This window comes from Furipterus horrens, unplaced genomic scaffold (assembly GCF_987537825.1).
Source record: "Furipterus horrens unplaced genomic scaffold, mFurHor1.1.pri manual_scaffold_10, whole genome shotgun sequence".
NCBI lineage: Eukaryota > Metazoa > Chordata > Mammalia > Chiroptera > Furipteridae > Furipterus > Furipterus horrens.
The window spans coordinates 96,505,881-96,533,487 of record NW_028327180.1 but is presented as its reverse complement, the minus strand read 5'-3'; the positions used below and the strand labels follow the sequence as shown (position 1 = coordinate 96,533,487).

Here is a 27,607-nt window from a genome sequence, read left to right as displayed (position 1 = left end):
AACTCAGTCCTCCCACGCTGCTGGTGGGAATAGAAGTGGTGCAGCCACTTCGGAAAAGAGTGTGATCGTTCCCCAAAATGTAGAACGCAGATTACCACACGACTCAGCAATTCCACTCCTAGGGATCTACCCCAGAGACCTGTAGGCGTATGTCCACACAAAAGCTTGTGCGTGAGTGCCCACAGTCGCATCATTCGTAACAGCCAGAACGTGGGCATGGCTGAATGCCCATCAACAGATGATGAATAAACGAAATGGGGTCTATCCAGACAGTGGAATATTATTTGGCAAAAATGAGTTATTGCCGCATGCTACAGCACGGATGAGCCTTGGGAACATGCTATGTGAGAGAAGCCAGTCCCAAAGGACCAAGCAGTGTATAAATCCACTGATGTGGAATGGCCAGAACAGACAGGTCTACAGAGGCAGCAAGTAGGCAGGGCGTGGGAGGAAGGATGATGGCCAAGGGGTGAGGGGCATGGGGTTTCTTTCAAGAGGTGACAGAAAGGTTCTAAAATTGACTGTGGTCATGGCTGCACAGCTCTGTGGATACACTAGAAGCCATGGAATTGTACACTTTAGGTGACTTGCATGGGAAGCAAATTTTAGCAGAACCCAACAACGGCTGGACGCCAAGTCCAGTGCTCTTGAGTGCTGTCTACTGTCCACTGCTGGGGTCAGGCAGAGTTAGGCTCGGGTCCCAGCCTGTCCACTCACTAACTAGTCCCAGCTGCCTTGGACAAGAGGCAGCCTGAGCCTCAGGGGCCAGCTCTGTGAAACGGGAATGAGGGTGAACTTGACTCAGCGCGACAGTACAGACAGGGCACTGAGCGGGCGCCGCGCACTGCAAGTATCTGTACATGTGGCTCGTGGTCAGTATCTGTCATCGATTAAAAAAGAAAAAAGGAAACACAGCAGCATCATTCCACAGCCAAGCGGTAAGTGAACATTCGGGTGGCCTACTTCCCTCTTCCCACGCCGCGAAGTTTCTTTTTCTCTCTCCCATTCCATCCCTACCAAAGAAATAGCCACTCCAAAGAGAGATGAGCGGTTTCTTCCAAAAATGAAGTTTCCCCCCACACCCGTGAGCGCCCAGGGGAGGGCAGGGCCTCCAGAGCCCCCGGGGTGCCGAGCCCCTGGCCCGGGCCAGCCTCCCGCGCCTTCCCTGCTGGGCCCCGCACTCACATGGCCTCCAGAAGCTGCATGTACTGCTCGTCCCCGCGGCCCCCTTCCACCTCGTGGTCCAGCTTGAGGATGATTTCGTTTTCAAACTGAGGAAGTCAGAGATGAAAATCAATACTAGCGACATTAGAAGGGTGCATGTTGACATTAGTTCATTATTTTAACCCAAACGTTAGGGAACACCCAGGTTCAGTGGTGGGAAGTAGGAGTGCGAAGTGGAACGGGGCACCGTGCGTGCCTTGTAGGGGTCCCCAGAGAGCAAAGAGGAGAGCAGAGGGTAAGTGCCGTAGCTCCGGATGGGCGCGGGAGAGAGAGAGGAGAGTCAGTGAAGGCTCTCAGCCCGTGTCACTTGGGCTGGTTCTCAAAGTTTATGCTGAAATTTTGTAGGAGGGAAAGGGAACGGGTGTTCCAAGCAGAGCACAGCTGGCGCCAAAGCACGGAGGGACGCAGCAGAGCACCGCCTCAGCGAGTGGCGCACTGCCCCGGGCGGCTGTTATCTCTGCCTGCCTAGTCTCCCTTTCTCCCTACTTCCGGGATCATACCAGCTCTAATCTCGGTCGGTGGGTCTCAGGTGGGCTGACCCGACCTCCCTAGCTCCAGGCATGGGTACATGACCCAGGGTTGGTTCCTAACCAGTACTTTTCAGCATCCAGATCCTAGGATTTATAGATGCCCAGACAAAGCCAGCGAGACTCACACGTGAGGCTTTGTTGGAGATCTTAGGAAATGCCCTTTCTGTTCTACCTGGAGACTGGAGTAAGCCTGAGACTACTGGAGATGGCCACAGTGAAAAAACCTGTCTGGTACCAACACTGAGGAAATCAGAGAGGAGATGGAGAGAGACTGAAACCTGATGCCATTTTTGAGCCCCTGGATCCAGCCATACCTGAAACTGTCTATTTACATGAGCCGATGCCCCAGAGAGTCAAGACTGGTGACAACTCTAATGATCACAGATCAGACTAGCTAAGTGACCTGAAAGTAAGTCTGCCACTAAATCTTGTAACACTGGAATCAGAGTGTTCTGTCTCCCTATCTTCACCCGGCTGAGGTGAGTGGCTTATTCAATATTTTGAAGGCCCGTAAGGTACCTCTTTTACAGAATTGCAATGCAAAATGGGCTGTCCCGTTTTACTATCACACCCTGAGGAGTCCGTCCAAATCAAGCAGTGTACTCATCTCCCATTTTAAGTAAGAAGCTGGCACCTGGGGAAGGGAAGGCAGCCCTTGGTGATGGTCACCAAGGTTAGGGGAGCCTTTGGGTCCTCCTGCTCCCAACCCAGACTTCTTATCCAAGTCCTCACAATCACTCCATGAGGCCTGGGGGTGGAGCATCACCCTTAACTGCGACAACGCATGAAAAGCAGCCAGCCCTGCTTGGCAGCACCCTCCGTGTCGGTTAGAATTACAGACGAAGTAGTAGAGGCTCAGAGTTTAAATGGCTTGTCTGCGGTCGCAGATGAAAGGTGAGACCTTTGGACACAAGGACCAGACCCAGTCCTGTTAGCCGGGATCTTAGGTGGTGAAAGGCAGGGACTGGAGTCACTTGACCCTGGTTTACATACCATTCCCAGTGCCATTGTTCCCTCACTTTTGTGTGCTAAGAGCTAAAGGAAAGGGCCGGAAGCTGGAAGGAGGTGTCAGGGTCCCCCTGGGAAAGTATAGAGACTTGGAGCCCCGTGCAGGCCAGGTGAAGGAAACAAAGCCTGTAAGATCTGACTGGAAAACCGGGAAAGCTGGGTGCATACGGGCCTCGATGCTATAGCCAGTGGGCCCCGGTGGGAATTTTATCGTACCAGCAGCATAGGTTTTAACTTCAACTCAGAATGAACTCACCCTCCCTATTTTATGGCCATCTGAAGTCTTTGTGTCCAACACACCCTGACCTGAGGGAGATCTCAACATTTCTTCAATTGTTATTCATGAACAATATCTGTTTTCTGTAATCAGCACTGTTTAACATTGATTGATGAGCTTTACTTGCATGCTCTATGCCCTGAAGCTGACTGCACTCAATAAAAGACCTTGGAGGAAGGCAATTGGGGCATTTGTCTCTTAGACATTTGCCAGTGATCTCTCCCCTAGTGCAAGCTCCCTGGGAAGTCTTCATCTCAGACGTGACACCAGGGGAATCTCTGTGGGCCGGGGGTCCCCAACAAGGAAGGAAGGAAGGAAAGAAGGAAGGAGGGAAAGAAATCAGAACAGAGGCCTGGATGGGGGCCAACCAGGTGAGGGTGCGGGCTGCACATGGGCCATGCCCCTTCTATGGTGCTTTCTATTAAGCATTTTTATGAATCATGTACTCCCCAAAGTCGGGGGTGGGGGCGCCATCCTGATTAGAGATGTCACCTGCAGGAAGAACACAGGCAAGGGACCACAGGTGTGGGCTCTGATGTTCGGCTCTCTGTCCTTAAATGTCTCCTCCTTTCCCTCCACCCTCTGGGGAAGACGAGGAGGTCTTCCTAATCCTCAGTCTCACAGTTTAGAACAGGGGTCAGTGTTTTCTATAAAGGGCCAGACGGTGAACATTGCAGGCTTTGCGGGCTGGTCTCACAACTACTCAGTTCTGCCGTTGCATTGATAGCACGGAAGCAGCCTCAGAGGATACACGACGAATCGGCACGGCTGGATTCCAGTCCAACTTGGTTTACAGAAGCAGGTGGCAGGCCTGTGGGGCCGCAGGGTGTGGAGCTGCCGTCAGTACAGTCAGCGTACCCCGCCTGGGGTAGACACGGGGCCTGGGGAGATGTCCTGCAGGAAGCACTAGGGGGTGCCCGCACTTAGGCCGGCACTGGGGCGGCCGAGCTCCTGTGATGACTGCCAATGGTACGGCTATGATGGCTGAGTGGTTCTGGGCAGCGGCTCTGGGGGAGAAGAGCCGCGTTTCTTCTTGTCTGCGTCGTTCAGTGGTGAATGCAGCCCGAGTCCTCTGCGTGAGACAAACTTCCCTTCGGAGCCAAGAAGAGGATGCAATAAATAAGCACTTGTCTCGGGTGACAAAAGAGCCTGCGGGGAGGGAAATTACAGGGTGCCAGACGTGCAGAGCTTGGTGACATCACGCCCCCCAGGCCTGAGCCCTTGGGGGCGGCGGGAGAGTGACATCTCCTGCTCCCAGGCAGGTGCGGTGCTTTTGTGTGGCTGTGACCACAGCCTTTGGTGTGCAACAGACTCGGTTTGGGTCTTGCTTTGACTTTTTTCTCTGCCTTGGGACTCTGGGCAAGTTACTAAACCTTTCCGGGGCTCAGTTTTCTCACCTATAACGTGGGGATTTATAACGGCACTACTTCATCACAGTGGCTGGGCGAAGCTAACGGGAAAACACATGTGAAAGGCTAGTGTGGCCCGTGGCGCTCCGTGGGCACTCAAGCTTATGGGCAGTTACCATCATGACATGGTTGACTTCATGCTCATCGTTAGCAGCGTAACGTCAGTTAATCTTCGTGACGGCCACGGCGGGGTCTGTCACCCTCATCACCTCACGCTATAAGCATGTTCACCCATGGTTCCGCCCTGTGCCGAGGCTCTTCCTCTGAAATGTGACGGGAAGGCGGTGTCATCCTGGGAATGTGGGCATGGCCCTCACCACGTCCGCATCAGGCATGTGACCGGTGCTGGGAGTGCAGGGCAGAGAGAGCAGCTTTGACCCTCAAAGAGCTCACAGTTGGGATCCGAGGCCCAGGTGAAATGCCACCATGCAGGAGGACGAGAGGCATGTCACCTGGCTGGGACACCATCATGCCAGCCACTGTGTGGCCAACGCAAGGCCACTCTTGCGGAATCGTCCTTGTCCGCAGGTGGGCTGGGGTGAAGGTTATCAGTCAAATGCACCAGCTGTCTAATGTAGGCTAGAGGGGGAGATGGGAGACTCTGGCAGTGATGTTGCAAAAGGCACTTGGAGCACAGAAAAAGGCTGCCCAGGGGCCGCCTCCCACCTCCACGCCCTGCACCCCGGAGCCTAACTGCTGCTGGAACAAATCTGTGTGTCTCACACCCAGATGAACCACGGTTCTCGGAAGCAGGGCGGGTTTTCCTGAAACTGGAGGTCTCGGTTGAAGGGTGACTAGGATCCCTGCAGGGGTAGGAATCAAAGGACGAGCCAAGCACAGACAGGACCGCATCAGACAAGACGCCAGGACTCGGGCTGGAGGCCCATGCAAATTGGGAGCAGAGGCCCCACCGAGGCTTCCTCTCTGCCAGTGCCTTTCAGAAACCCACATATTAGCGAGGGAACCCTGTCATCTTCCGGCCACCTGCTTCTTCTCTGACTGTTTTGGCATCAGGCACAAATGCCAATTTGCATGCGACGCCTTCTGGGTTTCAGACCCCTGTTCTGGGGTTCACTCTGGACCCAGCTGTCTGGGTCACTTAGGAGCTCCTGGGGGCCTTGTCTCCACTTTTTCCTGGGTCACGTTCTGTTCCGTGGCCGCTTGCTCTGCATCAAACAGCCACACCTGCGTCTGCTCACCCCCCAGCTGAGCAACCACGGGGCAGGCCAGCTGGTTTCCTCCCAGGCAGCTGCCGCATCCCGCAGCCTGACCGTCCTGTCTCTTCTGATGAGGGAGAAACAAAGAGGCAGTTGGGGGATGTGCTTGCCATGGACGCATGCCCAAGGCTGACCTTGTTCGTGGAAAACAGGTGGGTGCGCGTCACGGGGCTGTCACAATAAGGGAATCCTGCAGGGCAGGAAAGTCACATTCCAAGAGAAACTCTGAAGACACCAGGCCACCAAACCACTGTCAGGGCCTCATCCAGAAGTGACTGGAGCTCATTTCCTTTTAGGACCTTAGGAACCTGGAGTGTTTCTTCTGCACACTTGCCCGGGACATCTTCTAAGCCAGCTGGTGCCCACACCTTTGGAGGGGACGTGTGACAGGCTCACCGCATGAGGAAGGGCAGAGAAGTTTAAGAGTTTGACGGTGGACAGAGCAAGGAGGGCCCTGAGTGCAGGCTGGAGGGTTTGGACTCTGGGTGAGGATCAGAGAACCAACGAGCGAGGGAGGGCCCAGATACCTCCAGAGTTTTAGGAAAAGCTGTTTGGAATCTGCTGTCCTTCAAGTCCCTGTTTTAGGAAAAAGCACCTGGTGGCAGGAAATGGTATAGAACGAGGCAGACATTCTGGGGATGGGCGGGGGGGACAGTAGGGGTCAACGCAGGGGAGAAGGCGGGGCCGAGAGGGCAGGAGGGCGAGGGGTGGGGGGCCCACGCACCCACGCACCTGGGCAGCTGCCTGGACAGGGCCTGGAGGCCAGCCTGTCTCAACTGCGTGGAACTACTGGACACTGCCAGGAGCCTGCTGTGGAAAGGGGTGCTTACCCCACTGTCAGAAGCTTCTAGAATGATTGCGCCCAGAAAATGGTCCTCATCCTTCACGTTTGACTGGCTTTTCAATGAAAATACGGGGCCAGCGACCCCGGCTTTACTCACTCTATTTACTGCCCACACGCTGGGGCACGTCCCCTGTTCCCAGGGAGGATCCCCGGATCCCTCCTGAGCAATGGGCCCCTGACTCCGTTTGTTGTCACCTTGGATGCACGACTGACTGTGACACCTGGCAGGGTCAGCGCTCTCTACACAATATTGATCTTCCCAGTTATCCAGAAGAGGCAGTGCTAGAGGCGGGTGTGAGATGGGGGTGGGGCGGGGGAGGCCTCTGGATACACCCCGGGGAACCCTTAGGCAGGGAAGTGGGATCCTCACACAGCAAGAAAGCACATTTTAATCTCGGCCTTGGGCTGGAGAGCGTGATGAAATACTGACCAAATCCAATCTGCCAGCTCATTCTGGGCACACGGAGAAATGTTCCCATCCTCCCATCAAGCCGCCGAATGGAGCCCCGGCAGATGGAAGGGAGATATCATTATGGGGAAATGGACTGGGGATTAGGGACGCTGGCATGAATTTCCAGGCTCATTTTTTTTTTCATTTTTTTTTTTTTTTACCTTTTTGAAATCCCCACTCCTTTGGTATTCACACAGCATCATGTCAAAGAAGATTGGTATGGTGGCTTTCCGCAGCTCAGCCTCGGGGATAAGTGTCATCTCTAAGATAGGTCCCACCATGCCTGGGATGAAGCAGATTTTGTTCTGGCCTGAAAGAGAAGAGGGGCACGCTGCATCAGACAGTTTTCGGGAGGCGCATCCTCCCCAGACCCAGCCTGGGGAAAGAGGAAAAAAGAAGGTGAGCAGGAAAAACAACAGTTAACACAGGTACGCTTGTTTACGCAGAGCGGGCACCCTTTTGAACACTTTACATACATTAGCTCCTGCAAGAGGCACCTGCATCATCCCAAACGAGCAGTTATCAAGGATAATAGCCCAGCTGTGTGCAAAGCGCGGCACTGTTTCTAAGGGTTTCCACCTGCGTGACCTTTGCAAATGGCCCTGACGGAATATGTGAGCGATAGTAAGTCACCAGGATGTTAGAAATTATGCCTGTCTGCAACACGGCCCTTGCTTCTGTGATTTGGAAAACATGCTGTTATCCACTGTTTCATGAAACAAATGGAACTGGCTGTTAAGACTCTGCTAGAATAGTGTGGTCAGTGGACTAGTCAGGATTAAAACATTGCTTTAGGGTCCCATGAACGTCAGCTCCACGTTTCTTCTGCCTCATTTGAAGGCATGCCAGCGTCTCCCTCCCCTCGCCCTGCACATGCTAGCCACATGGACCAGGTTCCAGTATCACAAATGCACCTCGCTTCCTCCACCGCCGGGCCTGGGCACGCACTGGTCCTTGGTTGATCATATTTTTTTCCTGCCGCACCCAACGCCACCACCCTCTCCATCACCAACTGGCTTCTCCCGGATGGGTCTCACCGAGTGGACGTGCTGAGAAGAGCCCCCACCACGTGCCCAGACCACCCACCTAGGTCAGACACCCTGCACTGGCTTCTTCTGTTTGGTCTTCTCACCCAATTTTGCAATGATGTCTTTATTTGTGGGGTCATTGGAAGAATGCCTGCCTCCCCAACCGAGAGCTTCGTGAGAGTGGAGACCACGCCTGTTCTCACCATTGCATTTGTGGCACTGAGCACAGGACATGTTTGACAGTCACTACATGTCTGTTGAATGAGGAAGTAAATTTGTCTAGCTCCTGCACTCACTAGCTGTGAATTAGACACGCGTCTTAGGAAAATGCAATTGCAATGCTCACCCGGGGAGACCATGTGGAAATATGTCTGTGTGTACTTAGCACAGACCCTGGGAGAATCGGTGCCCAGTGCCCAGGTAGTGTGGTACGCTGGTTAAGGGTGCTGATTCTGGAGCTAGATTGCCTGATTCTGTAAACCGACTCCCCCATTCGCTAGCTTTGTGCTGCTGAGCAGACTGATGTCTCCTCGTGGGGCCTCAGTGCCCTCGTCTGTAGCATGGGAGAACGGTAGCAGTTGTCTCAGAGGGCTGTTCTGAAGAATAAATAAGTAACTCTTTAGCAGGGGCTCTGCTTGGCACGTGGCACACTTTCTGTCGCGTGAGCTAACCCTGTTGCGGTGTTTGGCCAAAATGAGCTGCAAAGGGCGGCCTTGCTGAGCAGAACTGAGCAGACCCCTCAGAACACACACACTGGACCAGACAGAGCAGGGGAGTAAGAGGGGGGCACTTAGGGACTGCAGGGCTTCCCGGGGAGCGAGGGCAAGCACATCCAGGCAACCCGGTCATTGAAGCTGGCCCCCGGGCGTTTCATCAGTGGCTGCCTCTTTCTGCTCCAGAGTTTCAGAGCCAAGAAGCCCATGTTCTCCAGCGTCAGGACAAACACTGGTGGGCTTTGCCTGGGGCAGCGCCCCCGGGGTGCAGAGAGACTCCGTGGGTACAGCGCACAGCCTGGCGCTGTTGCTTTCAATTAAAGCTGAGAAAAGGAGACAAGAGGGAAGACAGCAAGAAAATGAATTTCCCTTCAGCCTAAAGGAGGCTTAATGTCGGAGTATTTCCCCAGAATTCCGATAAGAAAGGCACCATCCTAAGAATACATTCAGGGAATGAGAATGAAATGGTGACGCCAGGCAGAGGGCTGAGTGAGAGATAAAGACCCTTTCCCAGGATATCAGCTTCAGTCTACGATGCGCTCGGATTACGCCGGAGCCTCCAGTGTTCGCTCTGACCACACAGGAAATATGTATATATCTTCGTTTCTTGCAGGTTTATAGTAATTGCTAATCTAGGTTTCTGATTATGCCCTTCAAGATCCTTTACACCCACAGTGGGACTTTAAAATTCAAAGTTGAATTCAATAATAAGTAGCAGGTAAACGGGAAACTGCCAGATAAGCCGCCACGGGACAGAGTCATTGCTTATGCAACAAAGGCCTTGGGAACCCTGGAGGGCACTGGGTATGATAAGGATGCATTTGAGGGGGTTTAAAATAAAGAGCAGACGGGCCGTAGGCCAGCGGTTTCTGAAATACGTTTGACTTCCTCTCTTGGCAGGCAGTGGTGTTTGGAAGAATAGAGAAAGAGGACAGAGAGAGAGATGCTGATCTCCGAATACAGTTCGATCTCAATGGCCCTTACAATGCCCCATAAAGAGATTTTACTCGTTTACGTCAGAAATGGAATTGTGTCACTGGTTCGATTCCCAGTCGGCACACGACTAGGTTGCACGTCAGGTCCCCAGTTGGGGGCAGGAGTGAGAAGCAACCACACACTGATGTTTCTATTCCTCTCTTTCTCCTTTTCCATCTTTCTAAAAATAAATAAATAAACAAATAAATTTTTTTTTTAAAGAAGTAAATGAAATTGTATCACATTAGATTTTGGGTTTAGGTAATCCAAATGTGTACGTGTGTGTTCTTATGTACACAGATGCACATGCATGTGCACAACACGACATATTTGTGGCTAACTGAATGCACAGTCATCTGGGAAAATAAATCCTCATTCAAGAGACACACCTGCTGCTGTATTTGGAAAAAGGAAGGGACTTGGTGACAGAGTCTCTTTCCTATAACGGAAGCTGAATCTCACTGGGAACAGACGGCAGTTAGAAAAGGCTTTTCAAGTGACAATAAGCCAGCAGGACAGATCCCTAACGCACAGGCTGTGGGAAAGAGTGCGGTGGGGGTGGGGCTCAGGGAAGGGCTTTGGGCTTGGGTGGTGGGCGTGCCCTCGGGCCTCGGGTCTGATTTATGCAGTGGCCTCCTCTGCCATCCCTCCCGGGAGGAGACTAGGAAGGAACCTCAGGGGTCTGAGGGCACTGGCAAAATGGGAAGAAAGGAAGAAGGCTAGAAGGAAGGGAGGGAACGGGAAAGGAAGGCGACAATCGTGAACTTTGCTGAGAACAAAGTTGGGCGAGTCACTGACCTCATGGAATATGGGACGGGGGGCTCTGGCTGAGAGAATGTGGCTCTGTGAAGGCTGGCACAGACTCTGAGACAAACAGGAATGAGGGCAAGTAATGCTCCCCTGGGCTGCAGAGACCTGCCCGCCTCCTGGGGATGCTGACATAGAGCTGGGCTGATCAGAAAAGGTCACTCATTCAGCTCAGAACAGAGGTTCCTGCTCCCCGCTGCCACTGTGCTGAGATGGGCAATCAGCTCTCTCCCCGTCGCCCAGAACGTGCTCTGCCCCCGCGTCTCCCTGGGCCCTGCGGAACCTCTGAGCCCCCCGGCTGGCCCATGTCCTGCCATTGCACTCCGTGGCTGTGTGGCTTTGTGCCTGTCGATTACCTTCCCGGAGTCGCTGTCACCTCATTTGTAAAATGCAGATAATAATAATCCCTGCTTGGTAGAACTGAGATGCTTACAAGACTTCATATAAACAAAGGGCTTTGCATAGCGTCTGGCTCAGTAGAGAGGCTCAGCGAGTGTTGGTGTCGGTTGGGATGATCATCTTGATGACTGTCAGTGCAGGAAGCTCAGCCTGTGCTGGGTTCTGGAAAAAGCGATGCGAAAGGACATGGTCCAATCTCATGGAACCCGCTGAAGCTTTTCATTAACTTCTCAGGCCGCTCAGTTATTTGTTCGCCTCTGGAGTAAAGCGCTGGCTTGGAGAGGCGGGCAGGATAGATTTAGCTTGTCTCCCACGGCTGACATTCACAACCCCCCAAAGCCTTTGCTGTGACATCTAAACATTTTGTCATCTGTCCTGAAAGGTATGTGAAAGGCCCAGTCTGGTCATTTCAATCCACAGCTTACGATCCTTCCATGTTTTCTGCTGCCCTTGGGGTGCAGCTCTGTAGGCCGTCAGGTCTGACGCTCCCTCTGCACTCCGTGTCTCGTCCTCTCGGCCGCCTGCCCTCCGTCCGCCGGCCTGCCTCCCACTTCTCTGGCACACTGCTCGCCCCTCCTCGGGCCGGCACGCATGCCCTCCTCTGCCCGCCATGCTCGTCCCTCCCTCTCCCCGACCCCATCCCCACTCAGAACCTACCCCCCGCTTTGCCCCCCACCACCCTAAGGTAAATCCTACTCATTCTCGAAGGTCCTTCTAGCCAACACGGAAGCTATTGGCCACGAGTGTCTTTTGAGCACTTGAAATGTGGCTCATCCAAGTTGAAAGATGTGCTGTAAGTGTATAACAAAGAATGAGAACTGGGAAACAGAACAGAACAGAAGTAACGTCTCAATAATGTACTGATAACATGTTAACATCATAACACGTTGGAATATGGGGTTAAGTGCAATATATTGTTAACCTTAATTTGTTTCTCTTTTACTTTTTTAAGAACGTGGACACTAAATCTGCAGGGCAGCACTACTCTGGAGATGCGTGAGGCCGGCCTCGGCTTATTCGCTGGGCAGGAGTCCTTTCTAGACTCTCTGGGTGCCCCAAGCTCCTGCTCTATAGTTATTTCTCTTTTGCAGCCATAATTAAATAGCTCTGGAGCCCTGGCTGCTGTGGCTCAGTGGACTGAGTGTCAGCCTGTGAGCCGAGTGTCGCTGGTTCGATTCCCAGTCAGGGCACATGACCAGGTTGCACGTTAGGTCCCCAGTTGGGGGCGCGAGTGAGAGGCAACCACACAGTGATGTTTCTCTCCCTCTCTTTCTCCTTTCCCCTCTCTCTAAAAATAAAAATATAAAATAAACAAATAGATTATTTAAAAAAAAACTGGTTTTATTAGTTAAAAAGAAAATAGCTCTGCAGTGAGTGTGTTACTACTCAGTGCAATGATCAAGAGCCCATGAGGTCAGGGACTGAACCTCTAACTGCTCTCAGGAGTCATCCCAGCCCCTAGCATAGCGCCTGGCATGTAGAGGATGCTTGTATCCATTTCTTTCACGGCTGTTAGGAATCACTACATGCTTAGCGGCCTAACACAGCACGAATTCATTATCCTATACTTCTGGAGGTTGGGAGTCTGAAATGAGTTTCGCTAGGCTAAAATCAAAGTGTGATCGGGGCTGAGTTCCTTCTGATGCGTCTAAGGAAGAAACTGTTTCCTTCCTTTTTCCAGCTTCTAGAGGCCACACACAGTCCTTGGCTTAGGGCCCCATCCTGTCTTCAAAGCAGCAGCGTAGCTTCCTAAAGTCTCTCCCTGACTCTCCTGCCTCCTTCTTCACTTACAAGGATCCTGTAATTACATTGGTTCCACCTAGGTAATCCAGGATACTCTCACCATGGGTAAGATCCTTAAATTAATCATGCCTGAAAAATCCACTTTGCCATGTAAGGCAATATAAGCGCAGGTTCTGGGGATCAGGACAAGGACATCTTTGGGGAGCGACCGTTCTGCCTAGCACAGTGCTCCGTTTTGGTTGTTAAGTGAATGAATGAATGAATAAACGAATGACTGGGTGGATGCACAGAGAGATAGATGCCTCTCTAATCCCATTTCCTATTTCTTCCCAGCAGCTTCTCCCCTGCCCAAAGAGGCCGTCCTTGCTGATGCTGGTTGCTCTCCTGAAATACCTGCCCTCTCCCCACTTCTTTCAGGTCGCACGTGGGCCACCTGGGGTCTCATTTACCCTGATTACATCCTTATCTTCCCACTGGCCTGGACCTCTGAGTTTCTACAACACATTTCACCTTGAAGAACATACTCTTGGTTGGATCTTTAGTTCTTAGTTCGCTCTCCTTGCAGATTGAGATGGCAGCTCTTGCCCGTGGGGCAGGGACTGTGCCTCCTGCTTCCTCACTCGCCCACTCTTCCCTGGCATTTAGTGCCCAGCAGGGTGCCCTGTAGATGGTTAAAACGTAACGCCCAGTGGCTCTCCCGGCTCTGCCAGGAGGAACCTCCCCGCAAGTGCGGCCGTGATGCCAGCCGCAGGAATTTGTCTTTATGTTCTGCAAAGTCTGTTAGCCCAGCAGCCTGACGTGAACCTAAGTGAATGTGGAGGGTTAAGTGCAAAGCCATTTTGACAAAATGTGCATAGCTTTGCTCCAAGCAGAAACAAATGTTGCGATGCTGTACCATCATGGAAAGTACATTACATCTGGCATCGTCCTGGTATCCAAAATGCAAGTGGCATTAACCCTTCAGTAGCAGGTTCCTGGTAACAGCATGTGGTCCTTCTCCCCATCAAGACCTCCCCGAACTACCCTCTCCCACAAACGTGCATATACACTCACACCCTCTTCATTTAGACTTTTCCCTGAAGAACATTAAATAATCTTCAAGCCTGAGATTATCTTTGCAATTAGCGATCTCATAATCACGGCATGCTCAAATGTTTCCTGATGAGAAGAAGATACTGATGATCATGGTGATGATGCCCTGATTACTTTGGATATTAAAACAATATCGAACAACTGAACATGCATTATGATCTCCTTATTATCAGTAGTCTTTGAAAAACATAGTAAGTTCGCTATTTCACAGCCTTTGAAAAGAGTTTGCATGTTCTGAAAATAAAAGTATTTGTCAGAACATTGGACTTGTGGGTCAAGGGACCGGTTCTTCCTCCTCCGCTGAGTCACTGATCTGTTGTTGACCTTGGGAATGTCCTTGTGCCTCCCTGGGCCTCAGTGACCTCCGCTCTAACACCTGGGAGTTGAATTAGAAGATGCATCAGTTATGGATGAACAGCAACCTGATGAGCACGCTACACTGGGTAAGTTCTGCTTCAGCTTTCTTCCTCCTGAGCTGCTCCTCCATCCTTACCATGGGACTCTTGTCTTCATGGCATTAAGGGGGCACGGCACATTCAGGCATCTCGCGGTTTCCCGGAAAGAAAGAGGGGGAAGGACTATGGGCAAAGACCATGCTGTGCTCATTGTCCTACTCCCTTTTGTATTAACTGAGGGAAAAAAATAGTTTCCTGAAGCCCCTACAAGTTTGTTTGTGCTGATTCTCATTCGGCAGAGCTGGGTCACATGGCCACCACCTGCTAGAAGACGTTGTGAACTGAGCAAACGGGGAGCGTGGAAAAGAAATGGGGGCTCCGTTAGCCAGGAAGCAGGGAGAACAGCTATGGTGTGGGCGCTCAGCCGCGCTGGCAACAGACAGCTTCTGAGCTTCGCTCTGTCTGGCTACTCCGTGGACTGCACTTTAAAACCTGTCATTACCCAATGCAGTGTTCTCACTGCACCGGCCCCCGGTGGCCACAGTGGTGTGTCCTGGCTTGGATTAGCAGGTTCGCCTCATTAGCATGCTGGGAGGAAGCACGCTCTTGCCAGTGTCTGATGGAAGGCAGGGTGGGCGGGAGGGGGCGAGGGCGGGGGGGCCCTCCATTCACGCGGCCGGCCTCCCCTTTGCGTGCTCTCATCCCAGAGGGGAACAGACAAGGAGAAGCAGCCAGGTAACTAATGAGTCACAGGAAAACCCCTTCCAGCTGATGATATACTCCTTTCCTCTTCCTGGGAGTTCAGGCCAAGAGGTGAGGCAGGTGGCCATGTTTGCAAAAGCATCCTCTGCTCTTGTTTTCTGCAGCGGGCATCTTGGCTTCGCCTCACCTCTCCACAAGTCTGTGAACATTTTATTTGGGGAAACTCTGCCTCCCTCAATGGATGCAGGCTTGCTGGGAGCAGCAATGGAGAGGCCATCCCAGGAAAGCCAACAGAATGGGGTGCCCCGGAGACTAGATCTTCAGCAGAGCGATGCTGTAGGAACGGATGTCCGAAGGCAAAGCCGCCTCACCTGCCCTGCGTCCTAGGGTGGCCCTGGCCCTGCCCTTCCTAGCCTGGTTCTCCTCATTCTTCCCATAAGTAAGGACCAAGGCAGCCACAGTCGTTGGTTTTGTTCTTGCAGCCACCAAACCCTGACAGGTATATCTTCTAATTGCTTTACTTCATCCTGCAGGTATTTGCAAACAACAAGGAGTCTGTGATACTTGAGGACAAACCCTCAGGCCAGAGTGCTTGTCTGGAATCTCTTGTAATCTACAATGTGACCTTGGACACACCTCTTCTCCTCTCTGAGCCTCAGTTTCCTCATCGGTAAAGTGCTGGGTTTGACCAGAACGGTGGCTTCAAAATATTATCTGAAGTGCTTCAGGATTTCTCCCCAGAAGATCCTCGGGGGGTGGGGGGGTCTATGCGGGGAGCTCAGGTGTGACCTATTATGGACTGCGGGCTCTGACCTCACTTCAATGAGAATAGTTCAGCTTTCACCCAATATATGTACTGAGCATGAGATTTTATTTTTTTATTGGTCCTCAGCTAAAAATAAACGTTGGAAAAATGCTGGACAATATGATCTCTAAAGGCCCTTCCAGCTCTGATATTCTGTGGTTCTAAGCAGGTGGAATATTTGGTAACATCTTTTCAGTCATCAGCATAATTGGGAGCACAGAAAAGCCTGCCAACACATAATCTATATCTAAATAAAATCTTGTGTGTGCAAAACAATGACCATGAAGGACATTCAGGAAAGAGCAGGCTGTGTGAAGAACTGGAGGCAGACAAAGCACAGATCCCTGCTCTGCAATCCTGGCAACGCCAGGGGCACGGTGTGCAGATCCGGGGGAGGAGGCCCACCAGGGCTTTATCTGGTCTTTGCTGTTGTAAAGCCAAAAAAAAAAAAAAAAAAAATGCAAACTCATATGCAAACTAAATCTGGGCTCTGTGTTTCCCTGGGCATATTCGATGTTTTAAAGACTTGTAATGAGGTATCGGTATTCATAAATTGGAAAATGCATTTAAAAATTCTGTTCCCTGGCATCTTTTGAAAAACCAGAAGCTGTGACAACATCAGCCTGGCATTCTAATAGGACAGCAATCAGCCAGAGCCAGACAGCGACTGTCCCTTTCAGCGGGTACATCTGCTCCCCTTTGTTCTGGGCCCGGCTGCTCCTTCCCTGGCTCCTGACCCCGAGGCCAGGTGCCCGCGACCAGGTAGGCCTGCACTTGCATTCCGCTTTTCTGTTTCTTCCTATTACAGAGTAATGGTGAATCAAACCTAAAATGCTTCTTATATCCCCACCCTTAACCAGAGAAGCAAAAAAAAAAAAAAAAATGGGTTGAGAAAGGCATGGTTTTCTAGAAAAACAGGGACGAGATGGTATTTCTTTGTGACAGTGGCTTTCAGATAGGGGTGGTTTTGCACACACCCCATCCTCACACCCCGGCCCCCTCGGGAGACTTGGCAATGTTTAGAGACTTTTTCAGTTTTCACGACGAGGGAAAACGCTGTTGAGGCTGGAGGGTAGGGGTCAGAGACGCTATTAAATGTCCTGCAATGCACAGGGCAGCCCCTACAACGAAGAGTTATCCAGCCTCACATGCTGGCAGTGCCGTTTTACGGGTCTTTGTCGGTTTAACAGATCCCAGCCCCTTCAGCCTTTTACACCCCCTGCCTGGGCCCTGTCCTTCAGGCCCCGGTGACACAGCCCTGGTGTTGATGATTAAGGAGCCAGAACAGGAAAATTAACTTCTTTCCTTGCGGGGCAAGAGTGAAAATACTGATAAAACTCCTGACATCAGTGTGGCCTCCCTGTTTACATTCTCTCCCTGTTTGCGCTTTGATCCTCACAGGCACCCTGGGAGAAGGTGCTCTTCCCCCGGCTCAGGCCCAGGGTCACCCAGTCCCCTTGTTCTGGGCTTCATCGCTGGTAAACGACAGGGTAAGGCCCAAGGCAGAGACGTGGCAGTCTGTTCCGGGCCCAGTTCCCAGCTCTCGCTTTGATCTTGTGAGCCAATCCACAGCCCTGTCCTCCTGCCCCCAGCACGAGCTCTTAGCCCGAGTGCAATGCTGCCAGCGAGCACAGATCCCAGACTGATCTCCTATCCCCTGTGCTTCCCCTGCAAAAACGGGCCTTGCCGGCAAGGACAAGAAACTGCTGTCCAAACACAGATGGGGACTGAAGTCGGACACCACGCGGTCTGGGGAAGCAAGAGGCGAGGGCAGGCGGGTAACTGGAGTTGAATCCAAGAGACGGGCACAATCCCTGCAAGTGTCTCATCTGAAGAGGGTCAACATCCATGCTGAGGGCAGAGCAATTCAGCAGCAGGGAGCCAAGGAGGAGTCCAGAAATCAGAGGTGCAAATACCTCATTACTTATTACTATTCACCCATCCATCCATCCATCCATCTATCCATCCACTCATCCATCCATCGATCCATCTGCCCATCCATTTATCCACCTATCCATCCACTCATCCATCCATCCATCCATCCATCCATCCATCCATCCATCTGCCCATCCATTTATCCACCTATCCATCCACTCATCCATCCATCCATCCATCCATCCATCCATCCATCTATCCATCCATTCATCCATCCATCTATCCATCCATCCATCCATCCATCCATCCATCATCCATCCATCCATCATCCATCCACCCTCCATCCACCCTTCTACCCTTTCAGCACATACTTATGGAATGAGATTCAGGCCCCGAGCAAGCTGTGTGGCCCCCATCCCCGTGGAAGCAAAACCAAGCTCTGGGATTTGCAGCTGCTTGATCTCAAGCCACTTATTTCCCACTCGGAGTTCCCTGATCAATAAAAGGAGGGGGAAGTTTTCCATCCTGCAGAAGGTAATGTGACGATTAAAAAAGATCTTAGCCCAGGCCTGACTCAGACTCTCAGTCCACCTCTCCCTGATTCCATCTCCCTTCCCACGGGTAGCACTTGGCTCAGATAGGGTTCCTGTCGTTCACTGAGGCAGGGACCGCTTCTGGGGCCACCTTCCACCTCAGATCATGTCACAGAAGGCCCTGCTCTTCCATTGAACCAATTCCCCCCATGAGGTTGGAGAGCCTTTTGTAGATCACACATGACATTAGAAGTGGGATGCAGGATGGCCCGCCAATTAGCAGGAAGCGCGAGTGGGATGTCTAAGCGCATGAGTCCTCGCAGCGGTCCTATCCTTCCTCCTTCTTATAAATACCAGTTTGACGTCTTAACCCCTCAGGGGCACCAAGCAGGAGCAGGTCCACAGCTGTGTGGGGGTGGGTGCCCTCTCTCATCAGACACTTAGTAAGGACCCAGGGGTGCACACAGTGATAAACTGCTATTTCAAGGTCCCACTGCTGGAAACCCGGTGGCCCTCTGACAGATTGTCTCCAAGAAGGAGCGTGACGGGGGCAGATGCGCCTGTCTGGACGCGCGGGCCTACTCACCCAGCTTGTACCACATGTCACGAATGGAGAAGCCAATTAGCCGTCTCATGTCCCCGTACCTGGGAGGAACACAAAAAATCCGCTTCAGGCACTCTCTCAGAGATTCTCCCGGAACTCCCCCTGCAGGAGACCCACACATGCAACCTACTTATTCAGGATTTTGTTGTATTTGGCGTGCGAGAACTGCTCCAGCTGCAGAGAATCCTGAGTGATGAAAGCCACCGCCAGATGAAAATAGTTATTCCACAGCTGTAAGTGAAAGAGGAGAGAACAGTCATGGAGTGGGTCTGAAGTGCGAAGGCAGATTCAATGCTGGGGAACGTGAATAATTTATAAAGATGGCAGAAGACAGAAGCGGAACCAGTTTAATTCTGTGTGCTGCGATTTTCTAACTGACGTTGAAATGAACATCCCGGCCAAAGCGAGGACAACGGACGATCTCTCTAGGCACTGACCACAGCCCTCTCTGACAACAGGATTGAGGCAAGGAGGAGGATTTCGGGGCTGCCTTTTGTTGTGTTTTGCGAGGAACAAGTAACTCGCCCCAGCTGGGTGTGCTGGTGAGCTGCTTCCTCTGTCTCTGCGTGTGAGGGTGGTGAGGGACAGGTACCTCAGGGACTCGGAGCCTCGCTGGAAGTCCTCCAGAAACTAACCCGTCAGCTCATATGACCAGCCAGCAGCCCATTCTGTCTTAGAACAGTTTGTCTTCTCCTTACCCTTAGCTCGATGTCTTCAAAATGCGGCCCCAGACCAGTAGCATCACTGGGACACTTGTTAGAAATGCAAATTCTCTGGGCCCGCCCCAGACCCACGGAGTCAGACCCTGGAACGCTGTGAATTTACAAGCACTCTGGGTGATCTGGATGCTCATTTGAGGTCAGGAACCACTGAGGACGCAGCTTAAATAAAGGCTTGCCAGAATTTCAACATTCACACTATCTGTTGGTGTTAGATGCGAGGACTGATACTAGAAGCCAACCCCACAGGCTCGTGGTGAAATGGAGATTCCAGAGGGCTCAGTGCGTGGCGAGTGCTCCGAAGGCCTGGCCGCAGTGACAGCGGTACTGACCCAGGCTGCAGAGCCCAGGCGGTGCTGGGCCTCAGTGAGCCCGTCGGCCGAGGGGTGCCCTCTGCACCCACTGTGCGGGGCTGCAGGACAGGTGCCACGAGATGACTGTCTAAAGGGCGTGAGTCTCAGCAAGCGCTGAACAGCACTTGTTAGCCTTACTGTTCTTTTATTAGTCTAGTGATTCCTTTGGGACCAAAGCAAATAGTACATCTGGGCTCCAGGGTACACCAGGGCGATTATTATAAGATGCCAAGGCCTTGCACGGAGTAGGCGGAGCACAGCTTCGCTGGGCAGAGCCCGCCCACTCTCAGTCCCCTATCAACACTGCACAGCAGGAGAGGAAAACTGACCAGAGAAATCACCCGCCATAAAGGCTTTCATCCTTAATTCAAAGATGCTCCTCAGAGGTTTCAGGTGCCAGGATAAAAGGCAGCTCCACCCTTGATAACAGCAATATTGCTGCCCAGGGTATTGCTTTCAGATGGGCAATGTGTTCCAGTTTCAGAAAGAAACAAAACAAACATTTCGTTTTGACCATGGCCCAGGCACGTGCCCATGACTCCCTCCTGCCAGCCGCCAACACTGGGGAGCTGCCATTGGCCCCATTTTATAGATTGGGCAACGGAGGCAGAGCCGGGATTTGAACTCAGGCCCTCTGACTGACATCCAGGGCTCTCTCCGCACATCATGGTCCATCTTTGGCTGAGGACGCAATGACGCATATTTATTGAACGTCTGCGTGCCAGGGGCCGTCCTCACGTGAGGCTAGGGCAGGGATCACACAGACAGCAGCCCCTCCCTGGCGCTGCTCATACCCGTTGAGGGAATATATTTTCTTTCCTTGAAGCTTTATGTCCCAGAGTCCAAAAGACCAAGCCACTCCCGGGGGGCAGCCAGCTCATCTCCTGGCTTGTGGCCCCCCCGTAACGCCAGCTCTCCGCACAGACCAGGGGACCTTTTAAAACAAGCTGGACTCTATCACTCTCTTCCTCAAAGTCCTTCAAATGCTTCCCTTAGAAGCAGAACCCAAGCCCTGGGTTTCCATAGTAATCTCACTTACCCCAACACACAGTGCAGGCCGGTCTCCCATGGTCCCTGGGATGCGCAGGGTTTGAAAACGTGCGGGCTTGGTCTGTGAAGCCCAGATTTTACCCTTGCTCCCATTCAGGACCAGGAAAAGGGAAAACTTGGTCCCAGGACATGGAAAGCGTCATTTTTAAGGTGAGAGATGTAAGGTTTTAGGGCATTTCATCAGAACAATCAGGAGACAATAGGACATAGATACAGGACCAAGCAAACTGAATTGCTATTGTTTTTGAGAGTAATTCCAGAACTGCCCTTCCCCCACCATACTGGGCAACACACAGACGTGTCAGATCTAGTCAAGCCCCTTGCTCTCCTCTCTTCTACCTGCCTTAGTCCTCCAAAATGTTTGCTGTCATCCCATTCCCATTCTTTTTTAAATTGAGGTGTAATTTACTTATCATAACATTCACTTCTTGAAGTGTACAGTGTGGTGGTTTTAGTATATTCGCAATGTAGCACAACTATCACCGCTGTCTCATTTAGAACATCTTCATCGGCCCCCACAAGACACCTGCTGCCCACCAGCAGTCCCTCCCCATCCCTCCCTCCCCGTCACACGTCTGCTCTGTCTCTGCCTGGTCTGAGGTTTCACAGAAGTGGGATCATAAAATATGTGACCTTCCACTTGGCTGAATGTTTTCCGGGTTCCCCCACGTGGCCACATGTATCAGGACTTCGTTTCTTTTGATGGCTGAATAACTCTTCTGTCGCGTGGACATACCGCATTTTGGTTTATCTGTTCACCCAGTGGAGGACGTTCGGGTTGTTTCCAACTTTTGTCTGTTGTGACTGATGCTGCTGTGAACATCTGCATGTAAGTTTCTGCGTAGGTGCATGTTTTCAGTTCTCTTGGGTACCATAATACTTAGGAGGGGATCTGCTTTCCTTCTGGCTTTCCTCTTTGAAGACCTTTGTGGACCACGAAACTGGAGATCCAGGGCCTCCTTTTCTCAGTGGATCAGATATGGTGCCCCCAAGTGTCCCCCAGAGCCCCTGCCATGGGCTCTGTGGGACTGACTTTGGGGCTGAGGGAAGGCTGTCATGGCCAGTGGCTCTGTAAAATGTCTACGAGCTGAGGAGTGGCCACAGCTAGATGCTGCTGGGAAGTCACCGGGCCTCCTCAGCCTTGACCCTTCCTTGGCTTTGCTCCTGAAGAACAGGACCGAATGCACTGACCTGGCCTTTCAGGCCTCATTCATTTTCCAGGGCTTTCGCCCTCAATAAACTGCCGCTCTGGAGGACTAGGCTGCTCCGACTCCACAGGTATGGTTCTCATATCCACAGCATTGAAGTCCTATTCTTTCATCAAAGCCCAGTTCAAGATCCGTCTCCTTCATGAAGCCTTCCCAGATGGCAGAGCAACTAGGGTCCATTGTTCTACACCTGGCCTTGGGCTCCACTCGCTTCCTGGGATAGTATCACCCAGCGGTGAAGAGCACAGCGCCAGGGTCTCACAGACAAGGGCTTGGGTACCAGTTCTAGATCTGACTAGCGGGGCTGTCTTTGTTGTACTTGACCTTTCTGAGCCTCATTTTCCTTACTTATGAAATAGGAAAAAGAATGGTAACTATCATAAAGGATTGTTTTATGTGCTGGGTGAAATAATAGGAGCCTGAAGGCATCCACCAGAGGCTTGGTGCCTGGCAAATGCTCATGAGGTACACGGGGCGGTGGTGGAGGAAGAGTATTTATTTGCGTGTCCCCTCTTTTCCAATGGCAAGCTCCACCCGTACCAAGGGCCCCACCTTCCGTTTATTTGTACCCCTCATGCAATATTCAGCACAAGAGCTTGAGTACAGCCGAGTCCCAGAAAACAGGTATTTCTTGATCACTGTATTGTTAGAGAAATTCTCCAGTTATTTCAGAAGGTCTCAGAGCTTTCTTTCCTCCCTGTCCCCAGCTGCCTGGTGGCATCTCTGCTAACTACCCAGCTCAGTTGGTGCAGAGAAGCCAGGGGGGCTTCCGCAAAACACGCGGCTCCTTTTTCTGGCGGGAGGAGGGGAGGTGACTTTTGACTGGGAATTTAATATTTTGAAATCATAGGACAACAGGAGGTTAGGGCTGGAATAAATTTAAGGGTTATCTGATGACATGCCCTTATTTCACAGATGTGAACAGTAAAATCCAACCCAGATCATACTGCTATTAGGTGTAACCCAGAATTAAGTTATTTTTAATTAACTCTCAAAAAAGTATAAATGTAACACACATATGATAAAAAAAATTAAGTGAAGGAAAAGATGAAATAATAAAAAAGTTATTTCCATCTTATATTGCTTGGACCCTCATCTAATTTCCCAGAAGAAAATCTTAACGATGTTCTGGATAGCCTTCTAAAAATTTATATATAAATCAATGTATGTATAGACATCTTTTGAATAGCCTGCTGTACTTTCCTATTTTCTCACAAATCTATCTGGCAGATGTTTCCATATTAGCATACAGATCTGCTTCGTTCCCTTTTACTGCTGCATGGTGTTCTGCTATAGGACGTATTTTTTCTCCAATTCCGTTACTTGTAGGCATTTAGCTGGACTCCACCTCTCCCCCCTTAGCATCAGCTCTGTAACTGACATCCCTGTTTACACATCTTTATGCAGGAGAGACTATAACGCAGCACCCTTGCTAGAGCTGCAGTGGTTGAGACACAGGGTCCATGCAGCTTCTTCTGTTGTTTTTATTGTTTGTTTTCATAGATGCTCTCAGGTTGCCTTCCAGGGTCCCAGTCCGATTTCCTGCTCCGTTACCACGGGCGAGGTACCCTACCGTCTGGGAGTTTTAGTTTCCTTACCTGGAAAATGAGGCTAATAGTGTCGAAAGCGGGTAGTTGCTAGGACTAAATGAGGAAGTCTCTGCCTGGTAAAGTCCTACTCAGTCTTGTGATCTCAGGTCAGACATCACTCCGTGGGAAGCCTTCACAGCTCCCCCAGACTGAAGGAGATCCACCCATTACCCACCTTCATCACACCCTGTTCACAGGATTTATGATGTATTTTAAGTGGAACTAATTATTTCCTGTCTCCTCTACCTGATGTAAGCATCACACAGGCAGGCACCTCCGCTTTTTAGTCACTCTTCTATGTCCAGCGTCTAGTGTTGTGTCTAACCCAGCACGTGCCCCAGAAATACCTGCTGAAGGAATTCACTAAATGAGCTCCCCACTCTGCCAGAGTTTCTTCCTTCCGAGAAACTCTGAGATTTGTATTATTATTTCCCCCATTTTAGAGATCAGGACACGGAGGCCCCGAGAGGTTAAATGACTTTCCCGGGGTCACACAGCTACAGAATGGTGAGGCTGGCATTTGAATCCAAGTTCATCTCACTTCAGAACTTGTATTCTTTGACCACCATGCTCCGCTAAAATCACTTTTCTTCTCCTTTCTCGGTTTCCTTCAGCCTTTGTTGTTGGTTAAGGTTCTTACTGGTACTTCTGACATTTTACAGCCTTTACAGCAGAGAGATCAAGGATTTTTCGATCCTATAAGATTCTTTCTAATGGCCTTGAATTATTATTTACCCCAAATTCCAACTGGAAAAAAAAGCGCCCAGCACCTGCTGCTGCTGAAATGCAATCAGTGTGCGCTCCCCTGAGCTGCAAAGGCACAGCTGTCATGACCATTCTGGGGATACAGTTGAATCTGGGAGTGGAAGGTTCCAGATACGGGCTCCGGTTAGGGCCATTGGGCCAGAGGTTCTCTAGACCCTCAGGCTGAGGCAGGCAGGGCCGAAGAAGTCATCCCAGCAGGTGACCGTCTTTGTGCCTGGCGGAGCTGCCCCTCTGTGGGCCCCTTGGCCAGGGGGTGCCATGACTTCCCCGAGGCTTTGATGAGTGCTCCCCTCTGTGTGCTCCTTTTTGCACTATTTATTTTAGTTTATTAATTTATTTGTCACATTACTGGTTACATTTCCCATGATAAGACAAAGCCTCTCCTCATTCTTCCTCTAATGGCTGGGAATACCCTGGAATCTTCACTTCATAGGCTTCTCCAGTACAGGTTCAAAAATGACCCTGCCCTACCTGGGTAGCTCAGTTGGTTTGAGCATTGTCCCAATACGCCAAAGTTGTGGGTTCAATCCCCAGTCAGGGCACATATAAGGATGAATCAATGAATGCATAAATAAGTAGAACAATAAACTGATGTCCCCCCCTCCCTTCCTCCATCTCTCTAGAATAAATAAATAAAAATTTTAAAAATAAATATTATTAAAAAAAAAATTCCAAGGTAGTCTGGTGCCCAGAAGCTAATCCAGAAATGCCTCAAGGCCAAGGCTGGAATTACCAAATGCAGAGCCAATCAGAGCTTCCCATGTGGAGAGACTGGTCTTAGGAGCAATCAGAAACCTACCTAAGGCAGAAACGATTTTCCTGGAGTCAAAGAGCACATCCAAGGTGCAACCACGATTCCTGGGCCAATCAGAGTTTCCTACATGGAGAATCTAACCCGATAGCCAATCATCACACAGCTCTCTATCCCCGGCCCAGCAAGGGCTAACAAGTGCAGACTGTATTTCTGGAGCTAAATAAAGCTGTCTCGTAGATTCGAGAGGCACTGTATTTCTAAGAGACAGTACAGAAGAGTGGAAAGAGCTTAGGTTTAACATGGAGGCTTGAATCCTAGCCACCCCACTGAGTAGTTAGATGACCTATAACATTAATATTTATTAATTCTTTATTAATAAATATTAATAAGTTAATATTTATTTTTAAAAAATCAACCACTTTTCTGAAGCTCAGTTTATTCACCAATAAAATGGGTATATCCCAACCTACCAGGGTTATAATGAGCATTAAAATGTCCTAAGTAGATGCCTAATAAAGGTTAGTCACCTTCTCCAAAAGCTTGGCTGCCAGAAGATTTACAGCCTACTATGAAGACTCCACAGTCCTTGCGGGCAAGGCTTCTGAACTCCTCAAAGCCTGTTGCAATGGCCTGGCCCCATGAGAATTACTCACAAACAAAAATCCTTGCTGAGCTGAATTTGAAATCTTCCCTTGGTCTTCCCTGACTAGGCGAATGGATGTTAATGCCAGGGCCCAGCATCCTGAACAGGGCCCGGGAATGCAAATTATCTTAGCCCCGAGCAGAAAACAACGTTTTTGCAATTCTCAGGTCTGGTCACCTACAGAGTGGCACCACAGAGCTTCCTGTTCCAGAAAAGGCATTTGGGATAATCTCCTTGCACAGGTTCCTCCTTTGGACAGGGGCTGCCGAGGCTGGCGGTGCTTAGTGACGGGTGCAGCACCTGCCGATACTAAATGCATAATTAATGAGACCATAAGAAGAAACAAGGCATGTTCCGGGCAGGGTACAGAGAACAAATCCATTCTCACACGGGGTGAGGAGAAGGCGGGCTGAGGACAGAGGCGATAAGGCTGAATAAATGATCCTGTTCTTGAGTGCTTTTCAATAAATACCTATGGGAGTCTCATTAGAAAAAGAGACATTTCATTTCGGAATGCTGGCGACTTTCCCGTCTTACAAAACCTTGTGGGTTGCACAGCCCTAGGCTATGCAGTGGTGACCAGAGCAATGCCTCTCTACCATCCTGTTTACCGAGAAATGACATGTGAGTTCCCAGACCTGACACATTTACGGCCATCACCATTATCACCATCAAAATGACAACAATTAGCATAATTATAATGAGCTAATGTTTAGTGAGGAGCTACCACGTTCCTGGCACCTGTTCTAAGAGCTTTAGGTGACAATTCAGTCAATCCTCTCAACAGTCCACAGGGGTAGCTACTATTAGTGTCATCATTTGATGCTGAGGGAACTGAGCCACAGGGAGGTCAGGTAATTTGCCCAAGGTCACACCGCCCATAAGCACAAATAATCCACGTATGAAGCCCCCACTTCTCTGGGTACCTCTCAGATGCAGCTTTTTCCCCCCAGGAAAACAGGAAAAAACCTAAAAGAACGGTCTGAAGGAAAACTGAGCTTCTCTTGGAAAGCAGCCCCTGGGGCCATAGAGGAAACCAAGTCCAAGGCTGTAAATGCCAACACAGCAGGAGGACATGAACAAACCAGCCAGCAGTTTTATGGTCCCAATGCAGCCTCGCCACGGGCCCCTAGGCGTGGTGTTCCAACCTGTCCCCCTCAAAGAGCAAGCGGCCTTACAAACGTTCCCGCACACACAGCCAGAGCCTGCGGGCGTCTGGGCCCCCATGGAAGGGGATCAAACACGTCTCCCATTCACACAGCAAAGTGACACGTTTCGTTCCCATGTCAGAGATTTATAACGGTCACCCAGACCCTGCTAGGCAGTCAAGCCAATGCGGGGGGGGAAGCTCCATGTCTAGCAGGTGACTTGCTGGCTTTGCATCACACTGCTGCGCATTAGTCCCAACTCCGCAGGGACATGCTGTGTGACCTCAGGCTCTCTACTCATCGCCTGGGCATCTTAGCTCCCACACCCTTGCAGCAGGAAAAACTTAATCGTAACTACCGTGTAGGGTAGTGGTAAGGACTGAGAAGATCATGCCCATAGATGCTTCCCGCGGGATCCCACGGGACGTGCAGGTTCGGGCCGTCAGAAAATGGCACTCCCAGGCTGGTGCTCTCCGGCAGAGTGGACCTCCGAGGCCCCAGGCCAGGTGTGACTTTCCCAGGGAGAGCCACTGGGGCCAGGCAAAGGCTCTGCAGCTTATGTTTGGGTGGAGGAAAGAGGAGCTGTGCACGTGGACAGTAAGAAAGGTCACCTTTAGTATTTTGAAGAGACTACAGCAGGCTAAGTGGTGATATGTAATGGCTGTGGGGCTGGTGGGGGCCCTCCAAGGGGAGTCGGGCAGCAGAGGCCTCTGGGAGGGAGAAGCATTTGAGAGGAAACTGGTGGGC

At 51.0% G+C, this 27,607-nt stretch overlaps 1 protein-coding gene across 1 annotated transcript in view; it reads right to left on the bottom strand.

The window, feature by feature from the left end:
• DOCK2 (dedicator of cytokinesis 2) overlaps positions 1-27,607 on the bottom strand; it is a 348,486-nt gene that overhangs the window by 36,412 nt on the left and 284,467 nt on the right. The window contains exons 31-34 of the mRNA XM_090288562.1: positions 18,762-18,862; positions 18,614-18,672; positions 7,122-7,270; positions 1,186-1,271 (exon numbers count right to left, since the gene is read on the bottom strand). Of these exons, the coding sequence (XP_090144688.1) occupies positions 1,186-1,271; positions 7,122-7,270; positions 18,614-18,672; positions 18,762-18,862 (395 nt within the window). The remainder of the gene's footprint in view (positions 1-1,185; positions 1,272-7,121; positions 7,271-18,613; positions 18,673-18,761; positions 18,863-27,607) is intronic.